The sequence below is a fragment of the Macaca thibetana genome, chromosome 16 (assembly GCF_024542745.1).
Source record: "Macaca thibetana thibetana isolate TM-01 chromosome 16, ASM2454274v1, whole genome shotgun sequence".
NCBI lineage: Eukaryota > Metazoa > Chordata > Mammalia > Primates > Cercopithecidae > Macaca > Macaca thibetana.
Genome location: NC_065593.1, coordinates 38772986 through 38798148, shown reverse-complemented (window position 1 = coordinate 38798148; position 25163 = coordinate 38772986). Strand labels below are relative to the sequence as shown.

General features: G+C 38.9%; 1 protein-coding gene across 1 annotated transcript in view; it reads left to right on the top strand.

The window, feature by feature from the left end:
• ANKFN1 (ankyrin repeat and fibronectin type III domain containing 1) overlaps window positions 1-25163 on the top strand; it is a 536065-nt gene that overhangs the window by 345150 nt on the left and 165752 nt on the right. Inside the window, exon 4 of the mRNA XM_050764649.1 lies at window positions 10274-10408. Coding sequence (XP_050620606.1) covers window positions 10274-10408 — 135 coding nt within the window. The remainder of the gene's footprint in view (window positions 1-10273; window positions 10409-25163) is intronic.

The window sequence follows — 25163 nt, the reverse complement described above, 5'->3', positions numbered from 1 at the left end:
CCCTCCTCTGTTCTTCTTTCTTCTCCAATTCATTAAATGCCTCTTTGCTGCCATATGCCTTAGGTCAGACGCTCCTGGCATTTGTACAGCAAACTTCATCTGATGTTTTTAGAAGAAAGGGGACAAAGTTTTTATTTTAAGCTGAGAGTAATTTTAATGGGTAAAGTGGCATTTACAGACAATGTTTAACTGATAGTGCAGATGGCCTTTATAATTGCTGGGTCTTATTACAAGCTATAGGTCTTCATTATTATGTGTGAATGTGCAAATAGAATTAACTTCCTTGCTCCTCTTAGTATTTCAAATTCTCACTGTGATTAATTACAAAGAATTCTCTCTTTAATACTAAGGATCTGATTCCATGAAGTTGTGGAGATAAACCAAGGAGGCTTTTCCATTTGTCAAAGGGAGGAGGTATTTCTTATGGTGGTAGAAAGCTGAGCAATTTGGCAGGAGACTGGGTCACAAGCCACCCACACGAGTATCATCTAAGGAACACTTCGGCTGTGAAAGAAATGGAGAAAAGGACCTGGAAAATATGGAAGGCTTCTTTAGAGATTTATTTATTTAGCAGTTAACCAAGAGTGCGAGGACCCTTCTGGGAATTTGGTCTTGGGCGCCTAAAATTTAACTTAAGCCTGGACTCAAATGCCAAACAGAAGTATTCCTACAAGAATTGACAAAAAACAAAAAACTCATTTTGATTGGCACTCAGGAGAGAACAATAAATGAGGGTGGAAGGAGGAGAGTTTTCTCTATGGCTTGACTGATCATTAAAGCTATCCAGATTCCTCACCCAAATCACCACCCACTGAGTGGGGCCACCTAGGGTAATTAAAGGATCAAATGCTCCTGTGCTATATTGTAAGCATTTAAAAAGCAGCAGTCCCACTCATAGAAACATCTTGTTGGCTTTCTCTGAAGAAAACCTGAATAGAGAATAGAATTCTATTAATGAATGAGGCAAATCTACATTAGTTCCTTTTAAAAAAAGGAACTAATAAATAACTGATAAATAACATTTAAAGCAGATTTCAGCACACTCTCTGGAAATAGAGATCACATATATTGACTCTGAAATATTAGACTATATGTCCAATACAAACCAAGACTAGCTGGGTTGAAATAAAGCATTTTTTTTCCTTTGTGGCAGAGAAGTTCTTCTATGTGTTAAGTGCTTTATGGCTTCTTGATATCATAGCATGTTAGAGCTAGAAATGATTTTCAACGTCATCTAGCATGACCCCCTCACTTAGAGGAGAAAACTGAAGGTGTTTAAAACAAAAAAAAAAAGGCCAGAAGAATCTTCAAGAACATTCCAGTTGCTGTCCAGAAACATTGCAAATCAACCTTTTTAGATGCTGCAGCAAAAGGGAAAACTCCAGCCTTGCCTTCATCTTTGACTCATAGGAAAGGTGTAAATACCACCCACGTAGTTAAAGCTTTCTTGCTGAACTCCTGCTTATTTTGAATTGAACAAAGGCTAAAAAGCCCATTGTGAAATGTTTGTTTGGAGGGCCAGAATCTAAACTTGCATTCCTTGTCATGGTCAGTTTTTTAAAAGAAGATGACAGATTGGAGTCATGGAGGGGGAGAGACTCCAGCAATGCTAGATATAAGAGACCATCAGAAGAGGATGCTCTTTCTTTCTGGCTTGCTGTTGTTATTTTTATTTTCCATGTACTCCCCAGGGTATCAGGTTTATCACCATGGCTGGGATGGGGCTTGGAATGTGGTGGACAATATGACAACAATTTCCTTCCTGGTGTGTCCCTGAATGGCCAGCACAGTCAACACATAATCAGACAATCTACAGCTGCACTGTTGCTGTTGACAACTTCATTATGCCTGTGATATTCAGCTGGGTAATTCATTTCTCCAGCTTGGCAATATGTCCTGATATGCCTAAATGGGTTCAATGTAATTTTGTAAGCTTTTGAAGATGCTTCCTCTTCCCTTGTGAGACATGATACACACTGTCTCCCCTTGTGCTTAGCTTTGTCCTAATATGGGAAACAATGATAACCGCCACCAGGAAATAGCGTTGCCTTGTTCAGCTCTTTAGTGCGGATTGAGTCTCCAAACCACAAAGGCAGGAAATATTAGTGATTGGAATGACACAGTAGGTCACTTAATGTCCCTTGTAACTGCCTTTTTTTTAATTTTATTTTTATTTTTTGGCCTGCCTCTGCATTTAACCTTCATATCACCAGGGCATTTTTCTACAAAATCAGATGGCCTTGCCAAGGATGTAAAAATACATAATTAATGCTTCTGGGGGAGGGTGCTGGCCTTTGGCATGATATGTCTACCATCACCAGTACTGTTCTGAAATGGAAGAAGCAGATGAGAAATTAGAAATATGAGCATGCATAGCATCCAACACCGATGCCGCACTTTTTCTTTACACTGGGCAAAAGTATAAAATGCATTCCTCTGAGTAATCTTTAATTCTGCTCAATTAAACCTATATGTATTGAAAATTATCTACCACGCAAAGGGCCCCAATCCAAGAGCTGAAAGGAAAATTCAAAAATCAGTGAGGCCCGGGTCCTGCCCTCATGGGGATTTCAATCCAGTAAGGGAATTACATAGAGCCCCGAGTACCTCTAATGAAGTTAGGCTGTGCTGAGAGTGTTAACATTGTTATAAATACTACAAGGAGAGAGGAGAAAGACACTCATTCCACTGGGAACATAAAAGAGAGGTGAATGGGCTGTCTTCAGGGCCACCTTCCTTATTCCACCAGCCAATCTGTATTCTTTTAAGAAAATCTGGTCTGCTGAGAATCTTATTGGAGTCAACTTCTTAGTTCTGAGAGTTAAGACTACTCATCTATCCAATTTCTAAGTGCTTGCTGGTCGTCATTGATAATGATCTGTTCCCAAGTATCTCAAATGAAAATGGAGAAGATAGCATAAAGATATAGGTCAAAGAGTCTTTCAGCTTATTCTTTTATCTTTTTATCTACCTGTTTTCTTGACTTTATAAAGCTAAATTCTCCTAAGTGGACTCCCATTGGCAAGTAGAAAATAGCTACTGAATCTGTGACTTTTAACTACAGGTATTTCAATGTTAAGATTTTCTTTACAAAAAAAAGAGGAGGAAGAAAAAACATAGACAAAGGAGTAAGAGGAGGAGGAAGGGTCTGCCTAAAATTGAGTAGTCGTTTATCCTTCAGTATTTTGACTAATCAACCCTTTTGACTTGTCTATTGAATAGTCACCTTATGGATTCCAGCTTCCGTGCCTACTGGTGAAGATTCATATGATTTGACGGGTAGCTGTACATACACATAGGGTTTTGAAAAAGCTGAAACCCTGAAGTCTGATAAATGTTTTATTTTTTAATCTAGACAAGCATTGGTTTATGAATTATCAAATCCTAGAGTATTAACCATTTCATTTTCAAATTGTTTGAGAATTCTACATAACATCCTTAAAGTAATCCAAGACACAAAAATCATCTTCGGCTTTGAAGCACCAATAAAAGACTTCCCCAGAGGAACGGCCAAAATGAGTGTTGTAGATGGAGAGGGATACCAACATCTCTGCCGTGGATAATAGTCCTCTACCACAACTGCACTACAGTCCAGATATCACTATACAAAGGCATGATTGAGGTCCAATTAGCCACCAACCTATTACACACGTTATTCATTATGACTAAATCTAGTGCATCAAAGAATACAGATGGCCTAGGGATTGGTCATAAGAAGAAGCAACCTGTGCTGGCTCCTTTTAAAGAGATTTAGGTGAATACTGCCACCTATTGATAGGTGAAATTTATGCTACAAATTCCTACTCTGACCTGATGTGCTAATGCTTATCAGAGCAGATCTCATTTCTCGGCCAAAGCATTTTATCAGCCCGAATTTCATAATTATGGACATGTTTTTGGTGAAAAATAATTATGTTACATTAATGTAAAGCAACTAATGAAATGTATTATATTTCTTATTATATTATTATACATATTATGTATTATTTCTTATTTCTTGGCAAAGGAATGAGGTGGAAATACCACAAACTTTGCAGAGACCTGGGTTTGAGTCTCAGCTCAGTCCCTAAATGCACATAAACAAGCTGATTAATCTCTCTAAACCTTAGTTTCCTCATCGATAAAAAGTGGATGATCCTACTTTGTAGGGTGTGAGAATTCAGTGATACCATTTGCATGGCACATAGAAGGTATTTAATAAATGGCAGCATTTATTATTATTTTTCCACTGAGCTATTAAAAGTAACTATTTTGATGCAGTGATTGGTAATATGACAAACCACATCATGTATCAGACTCCGGTGAACTCTTCCACATGGTTCAATTATCCTTTGGCAATGCTACTTGTCTAGTATAGTATCTTTGACATCCAAAATTAAGACAGTGTGAACATAAATATTAGAACCTGAAGTGTGCCAATTGAGAAAATGAGGATAAATGGGCTTCATTACCAAATGTCTCCTGACTGCCCTAGAGGATATATGGGGCCGAGCAGATAAAGAATTATGATAAAATGTTGGAGCTACATATAAATGGGGCTTTGTGACCTGCTGGATAAGGTTGAGACTTAGAGCCAGACCCAGGAGGCTCACATTCCTTCCTCGGCATGGTGTGGGGGATCCTGGGCTCATACAGACAATAGGGGATTCATAACTTGAGAATTCTAATGATGACTGAAAGGAGGGTGGCAGCCAGGACAAGAAGGCTTTTCAGAAGCATGGACTCTGATTATCACGTCGGTGCTACAGCCCGGTGAGAGGCTGCTGAGAGGATGGATGAAGCCGTTCTTGGAAAGCTTTCAGTGAAGTGTTTGTAACCTCCTTTAAGAGAATCCCGTTTCTCATAAATGTGGCACTGGAAAATCCCACATGATTAGTTCAGATAAACACTCTGTCATCGGATTGCACTACCAGGAATATGGGCCATCTCTTTTTGAAGAGTCTTTTTGAATGCAATGTGTCTCGTCTCCAAGACTTAGAGAAAAATTCCGAAAGAGGCTTTCTCAGGATATTTTGGGACCGTTACTTTTAGTCTGAAAGGTCAATTGGTACTTAAAACAAAATAATCAAGAACTAGCATGCCCGTGAGCAGTCTGCATCTTTTCTTTAGAGGAAAAAAAAAAAAAAAAAAAAAAAAAGTCTGCTTTGGATTGAATAGCCAATGCACTCCCCCACCCCTTTTCTTTTTTCTTTGGGGATTAGAAATTGAGAGGGAGGAGGAGGAAGAGTTTCACATTCATTACTAACAACTTCGCACATAGTAAGCATATTCAGATACACCCTGGGGTGTTAGTTTTCTTTTCCTATTTTTTTGTCTCCTTTTTAGCAGCTTTCGGTAAGTAGCACATTTTATTTTTTAAAAAAGAATTGGAGCCGTTATTGAGTAGCCGCGCCCTAAGGAAGGTCAAGAGATTAGGGAACGGAAGAAGGCTGGCCAGGCTCTTTGCTGACCACAGTAAGGGAAGCCACTTCTTATAATTTAATTTTGAGTTACTGATGAAAAGGCACTCCCTAAGAAAAAAAAAAATCTTCACTGAAAAAAAAGTGAAAAATTGTTAGAAAATAGCCATCAAAAAGTGATCAATTTAAATTTATGTCTAACAAACAAACCACATGGAACTAACCACAGGGCAGACATGCATTTGCAGCGATATATGGACGTTCTCAAAATATGGTCAGGATTTTGCAGGGGAAAGTGGACATTACTGGCTTCTGATATTGGTGGGCTTTGGCCTAATTTTGTAAGTATTCTGAAATTCTAAACATCATATGTCACAAATCAGAGGAGAGTATACTAAAAGAAACCTTTGAATTTAACTGGTCCAACTCTCTCATTTCACAAGTGGGATTAATGAAGCCTAATGGCAAAAAGTAACTTGCCCAAGATCACACAGCTGGTGAGGGGCAGCTCAAGGACTCAAGTTCAAACTCCCCATTCCCAGACCCAGGTTCTTTCCAATGAGCTAAACAACTGCAGTGGGAAGCCGCAAACTCACATTTAATGGAAACCCTGTACCCATGCCCCCTGGAAATGGCCCTGAATGTTGCTAGAGGCAGCTCATCTGTCACAGCCTGGACTGAAGTCTTTACCTGGTACTAAATGGGTTCTTCAAAGCATTCTATGAATGTCTGGGCACATTGACATGACTCCAAGGACTCAGCTTCTGTTCTTTTCTCTGTCTTAGAAAAAAAGAGCACAGACCATAACCTGCATGCCATAATCATCTCCAGGTGTATATACTAGAATAAATTAATGTCATCATCATCCGCCATCATGTAGGCTAAAACTTTAAGTCACCTTCAACTTGTCTCTCTCTCTCGTCCTCCCCGTCCTCCACCTAATCTATTGACAATCCTGTAAGTTCTATCTCCAAAGATAGGACTTTCATCTCCTAATTTACATCTTCACGGATCTTCATATCATTAGTGTCTTCCTGCTTCTGGGTTCTCACCGCTATCCACGATGGCCAGGCCAGGTGGATCCTAATCAACTGTTCCGGCATTCTCCTGCTCAGATCACTGTCACCTATGGCATAACGTCCACACTCTTTAACATGGCGTTCAAGCTCTCCCCAGTTTAGCTCCTGCTTACTTTTTGAGACAAATTCTATCAGCTCTTCCCTACATTATTCACTCCAGACCACTGGACTACTTGTCATTCCCTAAGAGCCCTGGAACTCTATGCCTTGACACTATGCCTTGACTCCAAACCTGTTTCTTCTTTTCAACCTGTAGAGAGACCTTCATTCCTCTAGTTCCAGTTCAAATGCCACCTTCTCGGTAAATCTTTTCTATGCATTACAGAAAGAAGTAATAATTCTATGTTCCCTTAACACATTGCTCATACTTTTTTATGGCACTTACTTAATTCTGCCTTGTATTGTAATCGGTTGCATATCTCTTGCTAAATATATCTCTTTTATCTTTGAAAAGATGCCCTGTTCATCTTTGAATGGGAGCAATGCACCCTCCCAACCACATTGCTTCATTTAATACACTGCATATAATACATGATTTTCTTTCTTAACTTTTACTGAGCACTTACTAGGGCAGGAGGTGTAGTGGCTGAAGGAGAAAGATGCAAAATAAAACACAATCCCTGCCTTTAAGGGAGCCTTTAATTGAATCAGTGAGACACATTCGCAAATACCCTAAGCAAGTTAAATAACTGTGGGGGTGGAATTGGGTGGAGGGGAAGTTCTGAGTGTGGAACAAACATTCTCAGTGTTCCAAATGAGAACACTGGTATTATGACATGGAGGGTGGAGTCATGGGGGAGGAGTAGAAGGAAAGAAAGGGCAAAGCTGCCTTTAGATCCCATCTCTTGCTGTAGTCATTATTAGAGTCTTCTCTAGGTCTGGCTAATCTCACTTATACTTCCCTCAGAACCAGAGAAATCTTCCTAAAACAAGACTCTGATCATTTAACTCCCTGTTCAAGTGTTTGATGTTCAATGAATCAAGCATCAGATAATTGCAGGCTTATGTTAAGAGTTACAGAGTACCAGTTTGCAGAGATGAGACGAAGTCCAGGAAACAGCCAGAGAACAAAAAGGAAGAACATCCTGTAAAAGTGCTAGAAAATGGGAGACAAAGTAAGAGTGTGATCAATGTGGGCTGAGATTAATCCAGAAGGATTAATTGGAGAAGGCAAGCCTTCTGTGGATGGTCACTTGGCAAGAAAGATTAGACATACCAAGGGAACTTTAAGATTCCTTTCAATTCTGAGACCCCATTTCCCATTATTCCTCGAGGTGATTTATGTATTCATTCAATAAATACATGCTAAGCACTTCAACAAAACATCAAATATTTATTGAATGCCTTCTATGTGCCACGAACTCTGCTAAACCCTGGACATACAGCAGAGAATAAGAGACTTTGCACTTAAACTCTGACAATATAATGGGGATGACTGATGCTAAACAATGAAAGCAATAAAATATAATGGATATAATGATGGCAGAGTATAAGGTGTCATGCTTTCAGACCACAGAACAGGGATCCTAACAGCCTAGGGGCTAGAAAAATATCTCTGAGAGTTGATGTGTAAGCCAAGATTCCAAGACTGTACAGGAGTTAGCCAGACATAAGGAACTGAGCATCCAGGCAGAAGAACACCCATCATATTTGATAATCTGGTATTCAGAAAGAATATAGCATGTCCAAGGAACTAAGAGATATTCAAAAAAGCTACAGCATGGAATGCAAATAGAAAGGTGGTAAGAAATTAGGATAGAGAGACAAGAAGAGCCAGAATATGGGAAATTTTTCTAGGGTATGTCGAGGAGTTTATACTTCATCAATAGGCTCTAAGTAACGTTAAAGTATGTAGCACAATGAATCTAACCTACTAAATACTTATTAAGTGTCTACTGAAGAGTAGATTAATGAATAGATGGATGAATTAATGAATTTCCTTTGCAATAAACATGAGCTTTTTGACTCAACTTGAGTATTTGCTCTAGAAAGTGTTGCTACTATTATCAGAGGCACTGTCCTCTTAGGTCTGTATGGCACGTGTAACTCATTACCCCTGTGAGGCAACCCCCTAACCTTAGTAGAGTTACTCAGTCACCTAGCTTACCACAGCAGATGTAATTCAAGTAAATCTGCGTTAAAGCCAAAATGTTTCTCGATGAAAGGGTAGAGTTTTACCTGGCAATCATTTTGGCCTAGGCTGTGCAAGAGAAGCCAGACTCTTTCTTAATCCTTGATGAAAAACATAGCCCTCTAAGCCTCAAGGGCATGAATATTACTAAATTAGATTATTCATAGCAATGCTTCCATGGACAAATAAATCCAAGGATAGAAAGTGATAGTAAATGTTTAAAAAAGATATTTTGCCTTTTTAATAAGAAAAGAAAAAGTAAGACAATTGTTAAAAGCCAAACCAAGCTCTTCCTTTGGCCACCCAGGTTTTATGAGTCACTGAGCCCTGCCTCAGATCGGAGCTGCAGAACAGCCACCTGTTGGGGGCAAGCGAGCTATGGGGGGAGATAATGTCTTTAGAAAGGGGGAGAGTTTGGGGAATACAAGATGTCATTTCCAGGATTCTAAGCAACTGCCAGGCCAAAGATTAACTCTCCACCCTCTTGTTTATGATCAAGAGACTTTCTCCTGATTTGCTACAGTCTCATTCAAAATTTGAGAGTTTATTTGGCTCCAGGTATAGATAACAGACTAGTCAGTGCCTAGCAGAAGTGTCCAAAATTACTCCTGAAGTCATCACAGCAGCTAAACATTCATTTGGTAGAAAAAGAATCAGAACAGAGCTTTAGAAAGATTCTTAATGCTGTTGCTAGGGCCATGTGTTGCTGTGTGTGTGTGTGTGTGTGTGTGCACGCGCACGTGTGCAGTATTCATATGTGCCATCAATCGGCAAGTCCCACCCCCCAACATAACAAGCAGCCTGTGAAGGTCATTTGCCATTTTATTTCAGTGAGAACCATTAAAAATGCCTACATATGCAGCTTTCTAGGAAATCTATTTGTGTCTTTCCTTAGTCATGTAAAGCACAATGCTGTGAAAGGAGCCGGGTATACCCATATGTGGCTGGCATAGAAGCAGCACTGGAATCGTCTTCCTGAGACTGAGCCTCTTGCTACCCTAAGTCCCACGTCTGCTGACTGCTTTCTCTGAACCTGCTCAGACAAAAACCCAAGCACAGCTTCAGCAGCCCTGACTGGATTTAGAGCTTTCTTAAGATGCCCCCTAGCTCCTGCTAGGGGCTTGTAAGGAATTGCGCAGGTGCCCTGTGGTAAAGGGATGTGACGGCCACCTATGTGCTTCTGGTCCCAGACGGCTGTGGAAACAAGGGGGTGTCTGGCCCCAGAAGGGCTGTAGATCATTTGCACTCACAGATTGCTGGATGAGCTCTTGGATGCCAGACAATATTTCTTTCCCTGCCGTTGATGTAGTGACCGACTGCCCCTCTGCTCACCCCTGAGTGACAGTCAGTTCGGATTCAGTCTTGTTTGCCATGAAGCTAGATGTCTCTGTAAGCCATTTCAAATGGTCCTCACAGATATGATAGGCTAAACACACACTGAAGTCATGGTATCCTTTTACTACATGCACACAAGCTACAGGAATCAAGCCTTCCCCAGGCTGCAGTCTAGAGAATACACCTAGCCTCTGAGCCAAGCTATTTACATCTCCCTTTCTCTCCCTATGCATCATTTGCTCTTTTATTTTGCATTAAGAGTAGCTTGGTGATCATGGACTTCGGCTCTCGCCTGTAGTGATCCTGTTCGCATTTCATTCTTTACACAGAATAGGAAGGAAGTTCGCTTGCTTTGCACAGAGGCTGAGCCACAGGAGAAAGCAAAGCCAATGTGATTTATTGAATGAAAGCACTGGACAATTACCAACAACTTGTTCCTCTGCTGCCTCGAACAGCATAAACTGGTAAGTCAAATTTATTGTTGTTTTTCTTCATGCGAATATGGAGCTTTCTTAGTCACTGATTATTTTTATTGTGTGTATATGTTGCTGTGGCTTAAATAACACTTAAAAATCTGTATCTTCCAAAATTAGCTGCAGGTGGTCCATGAAGAATACACACAAGCACACACACACACAGTGGTCTGCAATTGTACATACACGTCCCTGTGGAGAGACAGGACGGGGGTAGGGAAGCCCCATTTCTGATAATTGGGCATTTTGTTTGCAGTAAGCTTAATCACATTAAGTGCTTGCATAACTGATTAGCATTAGCTGTGAAAGATACATTGCTGTTTTGTTGTGTAAAATCATTTTCCAGTCAGGTTCCTGAGTCCCTAACAAAACACCTGTTGGGTCAGGTAAAGATGAGTTCCATCGTGCTGATAATCCTGAATGCAAACCCAGATATATTACTGTCTGTAATCCAGTTTTCAGACTGGGCAAGCGGAGTGGAATGCTGGCACTCTGTTCATCCTGGGTGAGCATGCCCATAAATAACATTATGACTGTGATACTGAGGATATCTGTCAAGGGAATCAATGGATGTGTGTTTAAACCCTTGCTTGATCCACCACTACTTTTGCATCTATGTTATTTAAGTCTTTTCTTTATTTCATAAAAGATATATGGTTGATGAGGTGCACTGGGTTCAAAGTGGGATGTTCTAAGTATCCAGTTACCTGTGCTGATCACTGGCCTGGTCAGAGTCCTCAGGAACTCCACTGATAATCAAGGCTGAGTTTGCTTCTGTACTGGGCTCCAAAAATCCCCATACTCACTTGGTTTCTTCATTTTCTAAATAAGATATAGGCCAACCTCAGCAGAGAGAGAAAGTGACTGTAGAAAGATATTGCTTTCCTTACCACCGTCCCCGCCCCCACCAGTCTCCTTAGTCTTTTGTTTGTCTGGCTACCCCAAGGCTTTATGGCAGCATCAATCCATCTCTGGTGAACTCAGAGTCCATATAAGTGTCATATAGAGTTTAATGTCTTTGGTGTACTCTATCTGCAGTATATCACTGGCTGTTCAGACAAAGTTGTGGCCTTGGATGCTGACAAAGATGAATGATGTTAGAACAGTGAGCAGCATGTTTCTCTAAATAAAAACCAAAGTTAGGAAACTGGAGAGATGGGTGAAGTTTTGCCTGGTGGAAAGGATCTCCAAGCCACTCAATCACAAGAGCCAAGGTCATTCTCCCAGGTGATTTGGCCATTTCATAAATGATGGCATTCTAATAGCAAGGAGACCGAATTGCCTACTGGTTACAGGACTGGTGAGATGTCAGGATAGTCGCGTATTTGTGCTGGTTCCCAGATGAAAGATGTGTCTTTTGGAAATTTCCTTAGCCTCTGTGGATCTCTGTTCTGCCATTCCTTCTATTCTTAATTGTTTCAAAGAAGACATGCTAAGCTCAATTAATGTATTCATGAGATACTACTTTAGATTCTTTTGTTAAATGATGCATTAGGTATTCAAGATCATTGTTCATGTACTTTAATCCAGGGGTCATTCATCAGAAATACACAGATGAGAGTTTATGTGAGGATGAGGGGAATCCATGTCCCTTCCCTCATCTAAGAGATCCAGAACACTCTGAAGGAAGCATGATCACACTTAGGGAATTAGAGGAGGAGAAAGGAGCTGAGAAGTGATGTTAAAAAAATTCAAGTTCAAATAAATAGGTCATGTCAATAAATAGGATTTTTTAAAATATTGATTAGTGATAACTGACTTGCTGTACTTATGACCCCAAGATCCTAAAGATCATCAATGTTTTGAAACAAACATGGAAGTATTTTTTTTCAGAGGGTAGTTCAGGTATGGCTATAATCCATGTATAGAACTATGGCAGGCAACTTTCAGCTGCTCAAATTGCTCCTGTACCCATGCGTATGGAATTAGCAGCTGCAAATGTACTATGATTTGAGAAGCTCTAGAAGGCTGATTTCCACCCCCCAAAATTTGTCCCATCTCTTTGTATTAGGGTACCTGAAATTCTTTCATCAGAGATTCAGTTAAGTATTGATGTCTTTTTCATAAAATTCAAACATTTCTAGAAGAAATAGTAAAGTAAGCCACTGATACTTTATGATAAATGAGTGTATTAAATTTTTTCTACTTCAAAGGTAACCCAAAGGATGTGGAATTAGTATTCTATTAATTATTCTGCTTTGTATTTGCTTCATACCTGTCTCTAAGAACTTCACTTATAATTATTATTTCACTCTTCATCAGAAAAATAAGTACCCTTCGGGCAAGTTATTCCCTTCTTTTATGGAATATCTGGATTAGACAATACCATCTAGATTTCCTATAGGCTTTTGAGAGTCACACTGTGGAAAACCAGACTCACTCTCTTTTCCCTTTCTAAACTCACTTCTCTGTCTATGTTCCTTTAAAAAAAAAAAAAAAAAAAAAAAAAAAAAAAAAAAAAAAAACGGTGTGTGTGTGTGTGAGGGGGGTGACCTATCATTCACCCAGTCAGCTAATAAGGCTCACAGAATTTATCACTGGGTTTCCTGATCTCTCTAGCCCCTTCATCCGATCACTAACAAAATTAGTCCATTTTATTTCCTTCGTCTTTTGAATCCGTCCAGCCCACTCCATCCCCACTGCCACAAGCTTTAGTTGAAGTCGCCAGCTCTCATGGGGTAATTTTTTAAGAGCTTCATACTTGGTTGTCCCCTGCCACTATTCCTACATCTCTCCCCTTTCCAGCAATCCTCTAGTTGCTACCACAGCAATTCTCTAAAAAAGCACATCTCAATTTTTACTTCAAAGTCTCCAGTGCTGCCCTGTTAGGTAAAGGTTAAAGTCTATGATTCTTATCGTGGCATAAGAGTCCTTTGGTGGTCTGGCCCTGCTACCTCTTTGGGCTTCTTTCCAAATGTCCTGGCATGGTTGATGAAATGTACCACCGTAAGTGTCAGAGCCCAGAAAAATTTCATGGGGACCCTCACTGGCACTGACTTACCAATGTCACCATGATGTTTCCCATCTCTATATCCTAACCTGAACTATTATTCCTAGAATGCCCCTTTTGCCCTTCTGCTAGTTAATTCCTCATTCATCATTCAAAATCCTTCTCAGGCATCTCCTTCTCTAACGCATTTTCTCACCACCTCTTATCCAATGACCACATCCTGTCACCCAGAAAGTTCATCACTCACCCCTCTGTGCTACTTCTATGTCTTAGGTTTTTTGAGAGAAGTGTCTAGAGGTTAAGATCTCAAATCTAGACTCATACTGCCTAGATTTGAATCCCAGATTTACTACCCTTTAGTAGTGCCTCAATTTCTAGCTGTGTAAAATGGAGATACTAATAGTCCTTCCTTCATATGGCTGTGATGGGATTCAATAAGTTAATACATGTAAAAACACTGCAACACACTGAATGCTTATGTTTCTCCCAAAGGCAAATGTTGAAATCTTAGCCCCCAAGGTGGTGGTATTAGGAACTGAGGCCTTCAGGAAGGTATTAGGTCATACCCCTCATCATTGAAGTTAGTGCGCATCCCCAGAGAGCTAACTAGTTCCTTCCACCATGTGAAGATACAGCAAGAGAGTTCTGTCTTTTGAACCAGAAAGTCAGCCCTCACCAGACACCAAATCTTCTGGATGCCTTGATCTTGGACTTTCCAGTCTCCAGAACTGTGAGAAATAAATGTATATTGTTTATAAGCCACACAGTTTGTGGTATTTGGTTATAGCAGCCTGAAGGGACTAAGACATACATTATTCTAAATAGCACTTGGCTCATAGAAAGTGTTATAGAAGTGTATTAGTCTGTTTTCACATTGCTATTAAGGAAATTTATAAAGGTAAGATTGGGTAATATATGAAGTAAAGAGGTTTAGTGGAATTACAGTTCCACATGGCTGTGGAGGGCTCACAATCATAGCAGAAGGCAAAGGAGAAGCAAAGACACATCTTACATGGCGACAGGCAAGAGCACTTGTGCAGGGGAACTACCATTTAAAAAACCATCAAATCTCATGAGATTTATTCACTACCATGAGAACGGCATGGGGGAAACCGCCCCCATGATTCAATTATCTCCACCTAGTCCTGCCCTTGACATGTGGGGATTATTACAATTCAGGGTGAAATTTGGCTGGAGACACAGTCAAGCCATATCAAGAAATATAAGCTAGTATTATTTACATACCACACTATTTCATAGCTATGCATTTGCATAACTGACTACCTTTCTAGCCTATGAGCTCCTTGGGAACAGGTAGGGTAACCAGCTCATTTCAATTTCCCTAGGACTGTCCCAGTTTTAGCTCTGAAAGTACTGCATCCTGGAAACCCTCTCTCAGTCCTGAACAAACTAAAACAGTTGGTTACCCTATGTGGGATACTGTCTTACTTACTTTCAATCCCTTGGATCTATCACAGGATACAGGTTACAAAGTAGATCATCCATAAGTACTTGATGAACTATAGAATCAATACTAATCATCTTTCTATCCTCTTCTTCATAAACAAATGCTTTCGTACATCAAAAATAGTGTTCCTCTTGCCATGGAGTGACAGCTGACACTTCAAAACTTGTCACTTAATATATATACATTAAAGGGCACAGGAACTAGAAAGGTGGCTTCCATTCTGTGTCATCATTGTAATAGAATTGGCCGCCCTTTCACACTAAAAGACATACCTGTTATGTTAACAGCAGGTGGGGAATGGAAAGAGTTTAACTTCCTTTTCTGCCTAGTGACAGGCAGGTTGAAGCCTTAAGGTCCCCTAGTTCACATCACAGCTAGAAGAGCAATCTTTTCCCAGTCAGAAATGTCCCTCTCACTGACTATATCTGTCTACTCAGCTGTCAAACATGGTTAGAACTCCTATTTGAATATGCTGTGTCTTACGACTGCTTCTCATCCAGACTGGCTCAGATCTTTTGTCACAGTACAAATATGCTAAGAAAGTCCCACAACCAAGCTCCAGTGAAACATGAACTCTGGAGGTGTCAGGACACACAACATGGCAAGAAGTCTTGACTTCAGAATCAAGATCTAGGAAGATGAAGCTGACAGGCAGCCAGATCAAGGTCCCTTAGAAATAATAATAGCAGAGTTGTTATAAGTGTGGACTTTGGAGCCAGAGTTCAAATCCTGCTGCTCCATTTACTGGCTGTAACATCTTGGACAGGTTAGCTAACCTCTCTGGGCCTCAGTAAAATGAGAATATAGTTAAAAGTAGCTATTTCCGCAGAGAATTATTGTTATATCTTGTTTTAGCATGTACAAACAAAACTTAAGGTAAAGCCAATTGCAAATGATACATTGGATATTGAGATACAACCTCAGGGCATCAAGAGTGAAGAAAAAAGGGAAGTGAGTCAAGGAAGAAAGGAAAACAAAGGTGGCTGTAACTGAAATAGCAATTGCTTCACAAGAAGACACATCTTGTTGTTCTTTTGTATGTATTGGCTTCCCGGTAGCCCTCAGAACAATCTACAACAAGGAATAGAGAGGAAATTATCTACTGGCTACTGAAAGTCTCCTGTGTCTCACCGGTCCAATTTTCTCCATTTTAGTGGTGTTACTCAGTCTCTTAGGGTAGCCACAAGCAAAGCTAAGGCCTCTGTGGGTCTTGATGGGTCAGGGCTGCTGCAGCTACTGTCACAACCAGCATGATGGGGGTCATGTCAAAACACGCCCCCTACCTGGGACAGCTGGTAGTGTTAGGAGACAGGATGATGGTGGCAATCGAGGCTCTCTGTTTATGTAAGCAGCAAAGCCCAGGGAACAGGTGGTTGTGAAGCCAATGTGAGGAGGCTCCACTCTGCACAGGCTACTCCTCATTTTGGATCTGCATTCTCCAGGCTACTGTATGATTTTTTTCCTATGTTTTCTTCTAAACATTTTATAGTTTTAGCTTTTACATTTAGGTTTAGGATCATCTATTTTAGGTTGATTTTTGTATATGATGTGAAATAGGGATTGAGGGTTTTTAAATTGTTCTGTATGGATATATCATTGTTTCAGTACAATTTGTTGAAAAGATTATCATTTTTCCTATTGAATTACCTTGACACCTTTTTCAGAAATGAATTGATCATATATGTACAGGTTGTTTCCAGGCTCTCTATTCTGTTTCATTTATGTATATTTCTATCTTTATGATATTATCTTTATCTATATGGCTATCCTTAATCCAATCCTATATGTCTTAATTACTGTAGCTTCATAGGAAGTTTTGAAATCACAACTTCCAACTTTGTTCTTCTTTTTCAAAATCATTTTGGCTATTTTAGATCCTTTCCGTTTCTATAAAAATTTTAGAATCTGCTTGTCAATTTCTACTAAAATAAAAAGCCTGCTAGGATTTCGATTGAGATTGCATGGAATGTATAGGTCAGTTTGGAAGAACTGACACTTTAACAATACCCATTCTTCCAATCCATGAACAAGGGGTGTGTGTGTGTGTGTGTGTGTGTGTGTGTATGCACACATACACATTGTGTATATACATATATAGCTCTTCTTTAATTTAATTATTTAATATCATGTCATGTTCAGCATCCAGGCTTTTCATGAGTAGATTTTTATAGATTTAGTAGATTATTCTATGTAAACTTTCATGTCATCTGCAAATGAAGACTATCTCACTTCTTTCTTTCCAATATATAGGTCTTTGACTTATTTTTCTTGCCCTACTTCACTGGCTAGGATGCCCAATACAGTAGAAAAAGTAGGAGTGGACATTTTTGCCTTGTTTCTGATCTTAGAAGAGCTTAATGTTTACTCAATAAGTATGATATTGGCTATAGGTTTTAAAAGATTATCTTACTCAGGTTGAAGAAGTCCCCTTACATTCCTGTAAAATTTTTTTACCATGAATAAATGTAGATCATTAAACCCAAATGCTTTTTATGAATCTATAGAGATGATCATATGATTTTTCCTCCTTATCCTCTCGTTTAATGTATTAAATTACGTTGACATTAACGGGTAGATAAATGTTATACTAACCTTGCCTTCTTGGAATGAACCCTGGCTAGTCATGATGCTTTATCCTTTTTATAATATACATTGCTGGATTTAATTTGCTAACATTTTGTTGAAATTTTTTGCCTCCATGTTCATGACAGACATTGGTCCATACCTTTGTTTTCATGTCTTGCCTTTTTCCTGGTTTTAGTATCAGGGTGGAACTAGCCTTGAAAATGAAGCCAAATTTTTGGAAGAGTTGTGTGTCGAATTGGTATCATTCCTTAAAAGTTTGGTACGCTGTAACATTTAACATGGCATTTATTAAAGATTTTAGGATACATTATTAGCATGCAGAAAAAGAAAATGTAAAACTAGAAATTAACGTTCCCATAAAAGGTAGTCTCCTAGCTAATATCTCCTAAAGCCTTGTCCTATAGCCAAGTTGTAGAGAACAGCCCACCTTTGACCAATCAGGAGAGTGGGGAAAAGATTACAAAAAGACACAAAGAAACTTTTGAGAATAATGTATATGTTCTTTATCTTGATTGTGACAATGGTTTCATGAGTGAACACTTATGTCAAAGCTAATCAAATTGTACTTTTTAAAACATGCAGTTTATTTTATGTTAATTATAACTCAAAAGACCTGTTAAAAGATAATAACTAATATTTATTGAACACCTATTTTTTCCAGCATGCTACTAAACAATGTATATGTATTTGCTCATTTAAAATTCTGATATCCCTTTTTGGACAATACATGACTATTACTATTAACGTGAGGAATAATATTAATTATGAGGAAATTGAGGTTCAAGAAAGCTAAGTAAGTTGCTCAAGGTCATATAGTTAATAAGTTAAAAAGCTGAAACATAAAGTTCAATCAACCTCTTATGAGAGTCATACTTTTAATACTGTGCTTAAGACCACCATAAAGAATAGAATAAAATGTCCTTAATGGGATTGCCTAGGTTTTCTTCTAGGATTTTTATGGTTTTAGGTCTAACATTTAAGTCTTTAATCCATCTTGAATTAATGTTTGTGTACGGTGTAAGGAATGGATCCAGTTTCAGCTTTCTACATATGGCTAGCCAGCTTTTACAACATCATTTATTACGTAGGGAATTCTTTCCACATTGCTTGTTTTTGTCAGGTTTGTCAAAGATCAGATGGTTGTAGATGTGTGGTGTTATTTCTGAGGCCTCTGTTCTGTTCCATTGGTCTGTATCTCTGTTTTGATACCAGTACCATGCTGTTTTGGTCACTGTAGCCTTGTAGTATAGTTTGAAGTCAGGTAGCATGATGCCTGCAGCTTTGTTCTTTCTGCTTAGAATTGTCTTGGTAAGGCAGGCTCTTTTTGGTTCCATATGAACTTTAAAGCAGTTTTTTCCAATTCTGGGAAGAAAGTTATTGGTAGCTTGATGGGGATGGCATTGAATCTATAAATTACCTTGGACAGTATGGCCATTTTTACGATATTGATTCTTCCTAACCATGAGCATGAAATGTTCTTCCATTTGTTTGTGTCCTCCTTTATTTCATTGAGCAGAGATTTGTAGTTCTCCTTGAAGAGGTCCTTCACTTCCCTTGTAAGTTGGATTCCTAGGTATTTGATTCTCTTTGTAGCAATTGAGAATAGGAGTTCACTCATGATTTGGCTCTCTGTTTGTCCATTATTTGTGTATAGGAATGCTTGTGATTTTTGCACATCGATTTTGTATCCTGAGACTTAGCTGAAGTTTCTTATCAGCTTAAGGAGGTTTTGGGCTGAGATGATGGGGTTTTCTTTTTTTTTTTTTTTTTTTTTTTTTTTTTTTTTTTGAGACGGAGTCTCACTCTGTCTCCCAGGCTGGAGTGCAGTGGCGCTATCTCGGCTCACTGCAAGCTCCGCCTCCCGGGTTCACGCGATTCTCCTGCCTCAGCCTCCCGAGTAGCTGGGACTACAGGCGCCCGCTACCGCGCCCGGCTAATTTTTTGTATTTTTAGTAGAGACAGGGTTTCACCATTGTCTCAATCTCCTGACCTTGTGATCCACCCACCTCGGCCTCCCAAAGTGCTGGGATTACAGGCGTGAGCCACCACGCCCGGCCATGATGGGGTTTTCTAAATATACAATCATGTCATCTGCAAACGGACAATTTAACTTTCTCTTTTCCTAATTGAATACGCTTTATTTCTTTCTCGTGCCAGATTGCCCTGGCCAGAACTTCCAACAATATGTTGAGTAGGAGTGGTAAGAGAGGGCATCCCTGTCTTGTGCCAGTTTTCAAAGGGAATGCTTCCAGTTTTTGCCTATTCAGTATGATATTGACTGTGGGTTTGTCATAAATAGCTCTTATTATTTTGAGATATGTTCCATCAATACCTAGTTTATTGAGAGTTTTTAGCATGAAGGGCTGTTGAATTTTGTCAAAGGCCTTTTCTGCATCTATTGCTATAATCATGTGGTTTTTGTCATTGGTTTTGTTTATGTGATGGATTACATTTATTGATTTGTGTATGTTGAACCAGGCTTGCATCCCAGGGATGAAGCCAGCTTGATCGCGGTGGATAAGCTTTTTGATGTGCTGCTGGATTCGGTTTGCCAGTATTATATTGAGGATTTTTGCATCGATGTTCATCAGGTATATTGGTCTAAAATTCTCTTTTTTTGTTGTGTCTCTGCCAGGTGTTGGTATCAGGATGATGCTGGCTTCATCATAAAATGAGTTAGGGAGGATTCCCTCTTTTTCTATTGATTGGAATTGTTTCAGAAGGAATGGTACCAGCCCCTCTTTGTACCTCTGGTAGAATTCGGCTGTGAATCCATCTGGTCCTGGAATTTTTTTTTTATTGGTAGGCTATTGATTATTGCCTCAATTTCAGAGCCTGTTATTGGTCTAGTCAGAGATTCAACTTCTTCCTGGTTTAGTCTTGGGAGGGTGTATGTGTCCAGGAATTTATCCATTTCTTCTAGATTTTCTAGTTTATTTGCATAGAGGTGTTGATAGTATTCTCTGATGGTAGTTTGTATTTCTGTGGGATCAGTGGTGATATCTCCTTTATCATTTTTTATTGCGTCTATTTGATTCTTCTCTCTTTTCTTCTTTATTAGTCTTGCTAGCGATCTATCAATTTTGTCGATCTTTTCAAAAAACCAGCTCGGGGATTCATTGATTTTTTTTTTGAAGGGTTTTTTGTGTCTCTGTCTCCTTCAATTCTGCTCTGATCTTACTTATTTCTTGCCTTCTGTTAGCTTTTGAATGTGTTTGCTCTTGCTTCTCTAGTTCTTTTAATTGTGATGTTAGGGTGTCAATTTTAGATCTTTCCTGCGTTCTCTTGTGGGCATTTAGTGCTATAAATTTCCCTCTACACACTGGTTTAAATGTGTCCCAGAGGTTCTGGTACATTGTGTCTTTGTTCTCATTGGTTTCAAAGAACATCTTTATTTCTGCCTTCCTTTTGTTATTTACCCAGTAGTCATTCAGGAGCACGTTGTTTAGTTTCCATAGAGTTGTGCGGTTTTGAGTGAGTTTCTTAATCCTGAGTTCTAATTTGATTGCACTGTGCTCTGAGAGACAGTTTGTTGTGATTTCTGTTCTTTTACATTTGCTGAGGAGTGCTTTACTTCCAATTATGTGGTCAATTTTGGAATAAGTGTGATGTGGTGCTTGGAAGAACGTATATTCTGTTGATTTTGAGTGGAGAGTTCTGTAGATGTCTATTAAGTCCGCTTGGTGCAGAGCTGAGTTTAAGTCCTGGATATCCTTGTTAACCTTCTATCTCACCGATCTGTCTAATATTGACAGTGGGGTGTTAAAATCTCCCATCATTATTGTGTGGGTGTCTAAGTCTCTTTGTAGGTCTCTAAGGACTTGTTTTATGAATCTGGGTGCTCAGGCAAGGACTTCATGACTAAATCACCAACAGCAATGGCAACAAAAGCCAAAATTGACAAATGGGATCTAATTAAATTAAAGGGCTTCTGCACAGCAAAAGAAACTACCATCAGTGTGAACAGGCAACCTACAGAATGGGAGAAAAATTTTGCAATCTACCCATCTGACAAAGGGCTTATATCCAGAATCTACAAAGAACTTAAACAAATTTACAAGAAAAAAACAAACAACACCATCAAAAAGTGGGCAAAGGATGTGAACAGACACTTATCAAAAGAAAACATTTATGCAGCCAACAGACACATGAAAAAATGCTTATTATCACTGGTCATCAGAGAAATGCAAATCAAAACCACAGTGAGATACCATCTCACACCAGTTAGAATGGCGATCATTAAAAAATCAGAAAACAACAGATGCTGGAGAGGATGTGGAAAAATAGGAATGTTTTCCACTGTTGGTGGGAGTGTAAACTAGTTCAACCATTGTGGAAACAGTGTGGCGATTCCTCAAGGATCTAGAACTAAAAATATCATTTGACCCAGCAATCCCATTACTGGGTATATACCCAAAGGATTATAAATCATGCTACTATAAAGACATATGCACATGTATGTTTATTGCAGCACTATTCACAATAGCAAAAACTCAGAACCAACCCAAATGTCCATCAATGATAGACTGGATTAAGAAAATGTGGCACATATACACCATAGAATACTATGCAGCCATAAGAAAGCATGAATTCATGTCCTGTTCAGGGACATGGATAAAGCTGGAAACCATCATTCTCAGCAAAGTATCACAAGGACAGAAAACCAAACACCACATGTTCTCACTCGTAGATGGGAATTGAACAATGAGAACACTTGGACACAGGGCGGGGAACATCACACACCAGGGCCTGTCATGGGGTGAGGGGTTGGGGGAGGGATAGCATTAGGAGACGTACTTAATGTGAATGATGAGTTAATGGGTGCAGCAAACCAACATGGCGCATATATACTTATGTAACAAACCTGCACATTGTGCACACGTACCCTAGAACTTAAAGTATAATTTTAAAAAAAGAATGGAATAAAATGTAATGATAGACTTCAACCTGTGGGTTTTTCAGTGAAAATGGCTAATGAGGAATGCTCTCTTAAGAGTGATATCCCAGATTTAACACAACAGATACAGTTTCCTTGTCCAGTCTTTTTAAAGGACTCTGTATTTATTTTGCCCACCTTATATTTATTTAACACGAGTATTTTTTTTCAGTTCAGTTTAAAGTTGCAAAGAGTACTGTTGCTATCCATTTCAAGATACTCTCATGGATGTTATAGGGATTATATGATGTATTATTCAAGATCCCAGCAAGAATCATACAGTGCATTCAAGCAGAAGAACAGAGGGGAGGTTATTAATAAGAGCACTTACAAAAGAATGGGCAAGTTAGTGAAAACCAGTAAGGAATGGTAAAGCCTGCAGGGACAAAAGGAGGAAGCAATTTCTGTAATGCAGAGGAAATAAGTTGAATTGAAAGGGATACCCCACAGATGAAGAGGGGTAAATACCACTACCTTACTCTCCAATTTCCAGTCAGTGCCTCCCATTGGGTGGGCAATATCAAGGCTTCTAATCCATGAACAAAGAATGTCTTTCCATTTGTTTATATTTTTCTTAATTTATTTCAATGACGTTTTGTATTTTCTGAAAATTAGTTTTTTACTTGTTTTGTTAAATTTATTTCTAAGTATGTTAATCTTTTTGATGCTATTGTAAATTAAATTGTTTTCTTGATTTCATTTCCATTTCATTGTCATTTAAATCAGAAAGGAGAAAAAATACAAAAATAAAAGATAAGTTTATGCCGTCTTTATATTTATACTGTATTTTATATTTGTCTGTATAATTTCCTTCTCAGTGCTTTCTGTTTTTTAACTTTGGTTTAAGTTCAGGGGTACAAGTGCAGGTTTGTTACATAGGTAAACTTGTGTCATCGGGTTTTGTTGTACAGATTATTTCATCACCCAGGTATTCAGCCTAGTACCCATTAGTTGTTTTTCCTGATCCTGTCCCTCTTCCTACCCTTCACCCTCTGAAAGGCCCCAGTATCTCTTGTTCCCCTCTATGTGTCCATGTGTTCTTATCATTTAGCTCTCACTTATAAGTGATAACATGCAACATTTGGTTTTCTATTCCTGTGTTGGTTTGCTAAGGATAGTGGCCTCCAGCTCCACCCATGTCCCTGCAAAGGTCATAATCTTGTTCTTTTTATAGCTGCATAGTATTCCATGGTGTATATGTACCACATATTCCTTATTCAGTCTATCATTGATGGACATTTAGATTGATTCCATGTCTTTGCTACTGTGAATAGTCCTGCAATGAACATATGCATGTATGTCTTTATAAAAGAATGGTTTATATTTCTTTGGGTATATACACAGCATTGGGATTGCTGAGTCAAATGGTATTTCTGTCTTTAGATCTCTGAAGAATCACCACACTGTTTTCCACAATGGCTGGACTAATTTACACTCCCACCAACAGTGTATAAGTGTTCCTTTTCCTCCACAACCTTGCCAGCATCTGTTATTTTTTGACTTTTTAATAGTAGCCATTCTGACTAGTGTGTGATGGTATCTCATTGTGGTTTTGATTTGTATTTCTCTGATGATTAGTAATGATGAGCTTTTTTCATATGATTGTTGGCTGCATGTATGTCTTCTTTTGAAGAAAACGTGTCTGTTCATGCCCTTTGCCCACTTTTTTATGGGGTTGTTTGTTTCTTGTAAATTTGTTTAAGTTCCTTGTAGATGCTGGATATTAGACCTTTGTCAGATGTATAGTTTGCAAAATATTTCTCTTTTACTGTAAGTTGTCTGTTTACTCTGCTGATAGTTTCTTTTGCTGTGCAGAAGCTCTTTAGTTTAATTAGATCCCACTTGTCAGTTTTTACTTTTGTTGCAAATGCTTTTGGCATCTTCATCATGAAATCTTTGCCCATGCCTATGTCCTGAATGGCATAGCTAGGTTGTCTTCCAGGGTTTTTTAAATAGTTTTGGAATTTACATTTAAGTCCTTAATCTATCTTGAGTTAATTTTTGTATATGGTGTAAGGAAGGGTTCCAGTTTCAATCTTCTGCTTATGTCTAGCCAGTTATCCCAGCACCATTTATTGAATAGGGAATCCTTTCCCTATTGTCTTTATCAGTTTTGTCGAAGATCAGATAGTTGTAGGTGCACAGTCTTATTTCTGGGTTCGTTATTCTTTTCCATTGGTCTGTGTCTCTGTTCTTGTGCCAGTACCACGCTGTTTTGGTTACTGTAACCCTGTATTATAGCTCAAAGTTGGGTAGCGTGCTGCCTCCAGCTTTGTTCTGTTTGCTTAGGATTGTCTTGACTATTTGGGCTCTTTTTTTGGTTCCATATGAATTTTAAAATAGTTTTTGCTAGTTCTGGGAAGAATGTGAATGGTAGTTTAATAGGGATAGCATTAAATCTATAAATTGCTTTGGGCAGTATGGCCATTTTCACGATATTGATACTTCCTATCCATGAGGATGGAATGTTTTTCCATTTGTTTGTGTCATCTCTGATTTATTTGAGCAGTGGTTTTAGTTCTCCTTGTAGAGATATTTCTCCTCCCTAGTTAGCAGAATTCCTAGGTATTTTATTCTTTTTGTGACAGTTGTGAATGGGAGTAGATTTCTGTTTTGGCTGTTGGCTTGACTGTTGTTGGTATACAGGAATGCTAGTAGTTTTGGCACATTGGTTTTGTATCCTGAGACTTTGCTAAAGTTGTTTATCAGTTTAAGAAGATTTTGGGCTGAGACTGTGGGATTTTCTAGATATAAGATCATATCATCTGCAAACAGGGATAGGATAGTTTGACTTCCTGTCTTCCTA